The 7,691-nt window shown below is 49.0% G+C and overlaps 1 protein-coding gene across 1 annotated transcript; it reads left to right on the top strand.

Annotated features, from left to right (window-relative positions):
* Window positions 1-6,043: 6,043 nt before the first annotated feature.
* On the top strand, window positions 6,044-7,608 carry LOC311324408 (peroxiredoxin-like 2C; the record flags this gene model as incomplete). Its single annotated transcript, XM_084456867.1, has 6 exons — window positions 6,044-6,049; window positions 6,460-6,528; window positions 6,657-6,710; window positions 6,806-6,911; window positions 7,074-7,208; window positions 7,478-7,608. The coding sequence occupies 6 exons, from the start codon at window positions 6,044-6,046 to the stop codon at window positions 7,606-7,608; spliced, it is 501 nt and encodes a 166-aa protein (XP_084312993.1).
* Window positions 7,609-7,691: the final 83 nt, after the last annotated feature.

Below are 7,691 nucleotides of genomic sequence, written 5' to 3'. Positions count from 1 at the left end.
AGCAGTTCTGCTCACTGACGGGATACCCTCATGAAATGTGGACCCAGAGAGATGCATTCACAAAAAGCTTGGCATGCGACGAGGGGATGTATTTGTGGAATCAGGTGAAAAAGTCAGCACTTAATTGTGACTACTACACACACAAATGTGTGCTGTGTACCACTATACTGTAACAATGTAATAATGGTTACACATTTATACATTGTGTGTGTGTGCGTGTGTGTGTGTGTGTGTGTGTGTGTGTGTGTATGTGTGTGTGTTTAGCCAACCCAAGCCCTCATGTGAAGTCAGGCATGTTGATGGGCCATATGAAGAGCATGTGGAGGGCCATGACCAGTCAAGCGTTCGACTTCCAAGGAGACCCCCTTCAACAAGGGGGGGCCCTCATAGCAGGCCCAGGTAATGCCTTACTTCAAGTGATTATGCCATTGCAAAGTTGTGTAGCCTACTGTTGGCTTTTGGCGTTCTTCTTCTTCTGTTGCTCTGCGTTGTGTAATTTTTTGTAAGCCTTGATAAGAGTTGCAGCACCATCTAATTATGAACCACGATGTTGATAGCCTTCTTTGTTGTGATAGTATTGATAAAATCACCCAACACGGGATTGGAAGCGGCGACAGATGATAGATTTATTGTACAAAGATACAATCACATGGAACACTGGGATGTTTCCCTCGTCTCTCTCTCTCCCTGCTTCTCTGCTGGCTGTGGCTGTGGCGCGAAGTCAAGGTCTTAGACTTCCCTTCCCGCATGGTGTTATCAGCGGGCCTGCCTGCTGGGAGCAGCCAATCTGTCCGTCCGAGTTGCCTACAGTTTCCAAATCAAAGTCTCAAGGTTTGGTTGAGACGTTAAATAGTGCTCTCTCGGCCCACCCCCCACAACTAGGCCTGCACATTCAGGGCCTAGTGAAGCTAGATTGGTGGAGGAGTGACCATACAGATGTTTCGCCTGTCACCCTAACATGATATCTTAATCACCATTGGTTGTCAGTCTAGGTTGTGTCTGTTTATAGTGTCCCATAGAGATGTGTCATTAATACCCCAGAGGAGAGGCCCCCCTGTGGCCTAAGTGTGACCTCTTGACACCCACTACCCTGAACGGCCACAGCAGCATCAGCTGTCTCCTTCTATCCCTTCCACTGCACATTCCAGACTGTTTACATGAGCACAAAAACACACAAACAAGCATTACATTGACTTTAAGACTCTGTGGACTTTTACCTATATTCTTCAGTACGATAAGTGTGCAACGAGCCATTCTCCAAAAATGGCCCAGCTTGTGCTGTGCAAGGTCATTGGTCAGACTGCTGACCTCTCCTGACCTCTCCTCTGCTCCCTGTGCTGGTGCTGTTCCTCTCTGACCCGTACGACCCTCCTGGTTCCACAAGCTCACGTTCTGTGTGAGCGAAGCAGAGTGTGAGTGAGCGGTGTGGTTGGCTGTGCTGTGACTGGCTGTCTCTCGCTCCGCAGGCTCTGAGGTGCATTTTGCCCATTTGGACCTGAACCGTCTGGACCACATGCCCATCCCCTGGCTCCTACAGATGGCCGGAGTGCAGCGGACTGTGGACCTCAGCGCCAGGCCAAGGATAATCCATGTGTAGCCCGCTTGTAGCTCATGCCAAGCTGCCCCCCGCCCCTGGCCGGCATCAATAGCAGTGTGCCTCGGCTCTCGCCATCTTTGTTGTTATGGTCTGTCTTGCTTGGCAAAGTAGGGTAGCGTAGACTTGGCATCACAGAACACATTACAGGTCTACGGCTGGGATGGGAGTGACACGGTAGTGGACATGAATCGGGATCCAGTTTAGGACTATTTGGGGTAATACTGCAGGACTAGACTGCTTATGTTGACTTTGTGACCATTGGCGGCTTTTGGAATATAATGATGTAATCTGCTGATTTGCCATACTGATGTGTATGCCATTGTCCATAACTGATATTGTAAATAAAGTTTCATATCTCGGATTGTTCGGGAGCCTGCATAGGCAAGATGCAAATTCAGTCATCGTCACTATATTTGTCATGCAGACGCGACTTGCTTTAATCGGAGGCAAATAGAATGTTTTTGCAGTGAAATAGAAGCAGAGGGGTGGCCGAACCATTAGGCTACGTCACAGAGGATCAGAACTTGCCCTGCTCAACGTCACCATTGGAAAAACTGCTGCCCTGGAATACAGCTGTCCCTCGGATGACACGCCAGCACAACAACCCAAGGATGTCGAATTAATGCTCTGAAAAGCTCGGACATTCCGCACTGCCGACCGGAGATCTCGCCACTCGATTTGGGAATGTTCGCGATGCATGCATAAAGTGAGAATGAAGCGCAAAGGCGAGAGGAGGCGATCGGAGAGAGTCAGAGGAGAGAGTCAGAGGGGAGAGTAAGAGGGGGGGAGTCAGATGGGGGGAGTCAGAAGGGAGAGAGTCAGAGGGGGGAGTCAGAAGGGAGAGAGTCAGAGGGGGAAGTAAGAAGGGAGAGAGTCAGAGGGGGAAGTCAGAAGGGAGAGAGTCAGAGGGGGAAGTCAGAAGGGAGAGAGTCAGAGGGGGGAGTTAGAAGGGAGAGAGTCAGAGGGGGAAGTCAGAAGGGAGAGAGTCAGAGGGGGGAGTCACAAGGGAGAGAGTCAGAGGGGGAAGTCAGAGGGGGACACGGGCCGTGAATAGAATAGAACAGAACGTTTATTTCACCATATGTAACAAGTAGCCCTACAGGTACACGTACATTGGAATTGTAGTTATTGCTTATCCTTACAATATATTATCCTTACAATATCTTATCCTTACAATATCTTATCCTTACAATATCCTATCCTTATAATATCTTATCCTTACAATATCTTATCAGCACTCATTATTTCCCCATTACAGTCCTAGGTATGCAGCTAGATATTATAAGGTTCCCAATTTGACAGTTGACTATCCGTAGTCTAGCATGGCCTTGTTTATGAGGCTGGTTGCAGCCAATCAGCCTCTGAGCAGAGCGGATGATACTCAGTTGAGCCTTGTCTGTGGCGGTGAAGAACCAGGTGGTGATGGAGGAGGTGAGGAGGGACTCCATGATGGAGGTGTAGAAGTGTATCATCATCACCATATACAAACATGTATGCTTTAGAACAGATTTAGCTCACTTGTCATCATTCAATAACAGCATATCAGTTCTTTATGTTGTGTAGTGTATTAGGCTACCCATATCAGGGCTTTATGGGTTTAGTTCATGGCGGGAAAACGCCAGAGAAGCGGGTATAAGGATTAGGATTATCCCATTCATTTGGTTTAATGCTCTTTTCATCCCCTTAGTGATGCACACAGCACATGGTGATTGTGGCACTGCTATAGAATCCCGGTGCAGATATTAGAGGTATAGATTAGATTATAGAGGTAACTGTGAAGGAAAGAAGGAGTAGTCTGAATGAATCTTTTTGGCTTGTGCATTTCATTTTAAATTCCTCATCTTTTGATATAGGCAATATCACTTGTTTATGTGTTGGCTGATGGGGCCTCAAATGATTCCCGATTGAAGTACAGACCGCAAATCTTTTTTGCCAATAAAATATGCTGTTTATTTCTAATTTGCAGTCTCCCTTAGTGAGAGAGACAGTCATGCTGGTCTTCCCTGCAGCTGAAGGGCTGGTGGTCACATGGTCATCAGCAGGCCCCTCGGCCCCTCCTCTTTGACTGTCTGGCTCTCTTGTTCGGGCAGCGCTGAAGGCGTGGCACCAGTGGGCTTTCAGCAACACAAGTATTGCTCTTCTGGTCCGTCATTCTGTCCTGTCCCAGTCCCTGGTCCACTCTGCTTTTAACCTGAGGAGAGGACAAAACTAGTATTAAGGAATTAAATTACTGCAATGTTTAATCATCCATCTCCTCCCATTGCCTTGTCTGCCCCCCCTGGGTCCTCAAAGCCCTTCCATGGTGCCCAGTCTACCTGGAGGACTGCCCTGATGGTAATCCCAAAGAGCAGGCCGATTCCTCCCAGAAGACAGCAGATTGCTGCTAGGGCCGGTCCTCCCACAACAGAGGATATTCCATCCAAGGCCTTAGCTGAGAGGTCCCAGAACATGCTGGTGTCCATCTGTGTCCCAGCGCCCAGAGCCCTGGTCCTGCTGGAGGAGACGGGCAGGGTCTCCATCACTGCTTCTTCCTCAGAGCTTCTGAGCTCAGTCTCCTGGGCCAGGGATGTTTCAGTGAAGGTGGAGAAGTCCAGGAAGTAAAAGTGGAGGGTGATGAAGACCTGGTCCACTCTAACCGGTGGAGTAGCAGCCCATTGTTTAGGGACCATAGGAGGCATCAAGGCGTCTCTGAAGGCCTCAATATCTGGAGGCTCAGTCTTGATCAGCGCCACTAAGAGAACAGCTGCAATGAGAATCTTTAAACGGCCAAAAGCCATCGGGGAAGTCACAAAAGTTCAGAGGAAATTCAATAGTGTCTGCACTTTGGTGAGGTTTGTGTTATGAATCTTCAGAATGTTCCAAAGACCTATGGTTTGTTGTCATTGTTATGGCAACAATTCTTATGTCATAGGAGAAAGCTGTGACATCATTTCTAGAATCTTCATGACATTCTAGTTCCTTTTCTCATAATATTAGAATATTATGGTGTGTGTTCTATCTGTGGGGTGCACCCAGTTGGATAATGTGAGATGAATTTGTTTTTGTCACCAAAAACGTTCCCTTTCGGAACTAACACACCACACTGTAGCTTTATTTGACAGATTTTTTCTTCTATTTTTGGTCACAACAAACATACAGTACCTCACCTTTACCTACAATATTTTTTCTAATACAATTTATTTTCCTACAGGGACAAAGTGACCTCATGTTCCACCTTTCATCCTTATGAAAGCATAAGCAATAATTCTGAATTTATAAATATAGTAACATACAGTAGTCATGATAATCTCTAGCAGGTTATGAACTGGATGATTCACTTTTGAGTAGAGCCAATGAATATTTGCTTACTTACTTACTTACATTTTGCGGCTTTGCCTGCAGCCTCCAATCACAGATCTAGGACCAGGTCAGAATCAGAATTCATTTGTTGCCATTTGTACTATATATAGCCTAAATAGGATTTTTTTTTTTTGCAACACTGTGGTGCTTTACAACAATACAATAATGGACAAGTGCAAGGACAGGACAGGACAGTGCAAGATACAAACACAGTGCAAAACTAGCAGTGCAATTGGACTACAAAAGAGTGAGTGCAGTAGTCAGTATAGTGCAAAGATGCAGGGGGCGGGGGAGAGAGTCAGAGGGGAGAGAGTCAGAGGAGAGAGAGTCAGAGGGGAGAGAGTCAGAGGGGAGAGAGTCAGAGGGGAGAGAGTCAGAGGGGAGAGAGTCAGAGGGGAGAGAGTCAGAGGAAAGAGTCAGAGGGGAGAGAGTCAGAGGGGAGAGAGTCAGAGGAGAGAGAGTCAGAGGGGAGAGAGTCAGAGGGGAGAGAGTCAGAGGAGAGAGAGTCAGAGGAGAGAGAGTCAGAGGGGAGAGACTCAGAGGGGAGAGAGTCAGAGGGGGGAGACTCAGAGGGGAGAGAGTCAGAGGGGAGAGAGTCAGAGGGGAGAGAGTCAGAGGGGAGAGAGTTAGAGGGGAGAGAGTCAGAGGGGAGAGAGTCAGAGGGGAGCCTTGTTGATGAGGCTGATGGCCGAGGGGAAAAGGCTGTTCCTGTGTCGGACAGTTTTAGTCTGTGAGGACCGCAGCCTCCTGCCAGAGGGGGGCGGTGTGAAGAGGCCATAGCCCGGTGGGAGGGGTCGGCCATGATCTTTCTGGCCCGCTTCAGCGCCCTGAAATCATGCAGAGCCTGGAGGGAGGGGGCAGGGCCTGGAGGTAGGGTGGGGCCTGGAGGGGGCGGGGCCTGGAGGGAGGGTGGGGCCTGGAGGGAGGGCGGGGCCTGGAGGGAGGGCGGGGTCTGGAGGGGGGCGGGGCCTGGAGGGAGGGCGGGGTGCAGCCGATCACCTTCTCTCCCCCCCCCCCCCCCCCGATCACCCACCGTTAATTACTCTGGTCCTTGACTGTAGCGGTGGGGAACCAGGTGGTGATGGAGACGTGAGGATGGACTCGATGATGGAGGTGTAGAATTGAACCATCATAGTCAGAGTCAGAGTGGAGCTGAGTTCTACCTGAAGTCGTCCACCATTCCCACTGTCTTTAGAGCGTTGAGCTCCAGGTTGTTCCAGCTGCACCAGGACAGCAGCTGCTCATTCTCCCACCTGCAGGCAGACTCGTCCCCATAGAGATGAGTCCTATGAGGGGGGTGTCGTCTGCTTACTTCAAGAGCTTCATGGACTGATGGCTGGAGGTGCAGCTGTTCATGTGTAGTGAGAATAGTAGGGGGAAAGAACTGAGGCCCCTAATTAGCCTTAGACCATCCTGATCTTGCAAGCTTATATTATTTTTCTCTACACAGATCTGGTGCGTCAGGTTAATAGCAAGGCTTTAAGAGAATTTAAGGAGTAAAATCAATTACTCTCTTTCAACAGAATTTCTTGTGCTATACTTGTAAGGAATATGTGGATGACTTGAGCAGAATACCTCGGGAGGTTTTGGAGGTGAGCACATGCATTTTGGGGACCATATGGCACCTGGACATAGAGGTTGGGGAAAGATAATTATTAATAAAAGGCTGTTAATATTGCTCCCATTATGAAGTGATCCTACCTCTGATGTCTTTATCCAGGAAGCTGGCATCAGACTGATTGTGATTGGACAATCTGCCCATCGCCATATAGAGGTATCTCATATTTGCAACAGCTCAGTTATTTATTTTCCTGTTTGTTATTTTGGGTGTCATATCCCTTTAATGGTGCCTTGCCTGATGTCTTGCAGCAGTTCTGCTCACTGACGGGATACCCTCATGAAATCTATGTGGACCCAGAGAGATGCATTCACAAAAAGCTTGGCATGCGACGAGGGGATGTATTTGTGGAATCAGGTGAAAAAGTCAGCACTTAATTGTGACTACTACACACACAAATGTGTGCTCTGTACCACTATACTGTAACAATGTAATTATGGTTACACATTTATACATTGTGTGTGTGTGTGTGTGTGTGTGTGTGTGTGTGTGTGTGTGTGTGTGTGTGTGTGTGTTTAGCCAACCCAAGCCCTCATGTGAAGTCAGGCATGTTGGTGGGCCATATGAAGAGCATGTGGAGGGCCATGACCAGTCAAGTGTTCGACTTCCAAGGAGACCCCCTTCAACAAGGGGGGGCCCTCATAGCAGGCCCAGGTAATGCCTTACTACAAGTGATTATGCCATTCGCAAAGTTGTGTACGATAAGTGTGCAACGAGCAATTCTCCAAAAATGTCACAGCTTGTGCTGTGCAAGGTCATTGGTAAGCCTGCTGACCTCTCCTCTGCTCCCTGTGCTGGTGCTGTTCCTCTCTGACTCGTACGACCCTCCTGGTTCCACAAGCTCACGTTCTGTGTGAGCGAAGCAGAGTGTGAGTGAGCGGCGTGGTTGGCTGTGCTCTGACTGGCTGTCTCTCGCTCCGCAGGCTCTGAGGTGCATTTTGCCCATTTGGACCTGAACCGTCTGGACCACATGCCCATCCCCTGGCTCCTACAGATGGCCGGAGTGCAGCGGACTGTGGACCTCAGCGCCAGGCCAAGGATAATCCATGTGTAGCCCGCTTGTAGCCCATGCCAAGCTGCCCCCCGCCCCTGGCCGGCATCAATAGCAGTGTGCCTCGGCTCTCGCCATCTTTGTTG

Source organism: Borostomias antarcticus, assembly GCF_949987555.1.
Source record: "Borostomias antarcticus genome assembly, chromosome: 23".
NCBI lineage: Eukaryota > Metazoa > Chordata > Actinopteri > Stomiiformes > Stomiidae > Borostomias > Borostomias antarcticus.
Note: the sequence above shows the minus strand (reverse complement) of the source record. Positions and strands in the feature narration are given on the sequence as shown.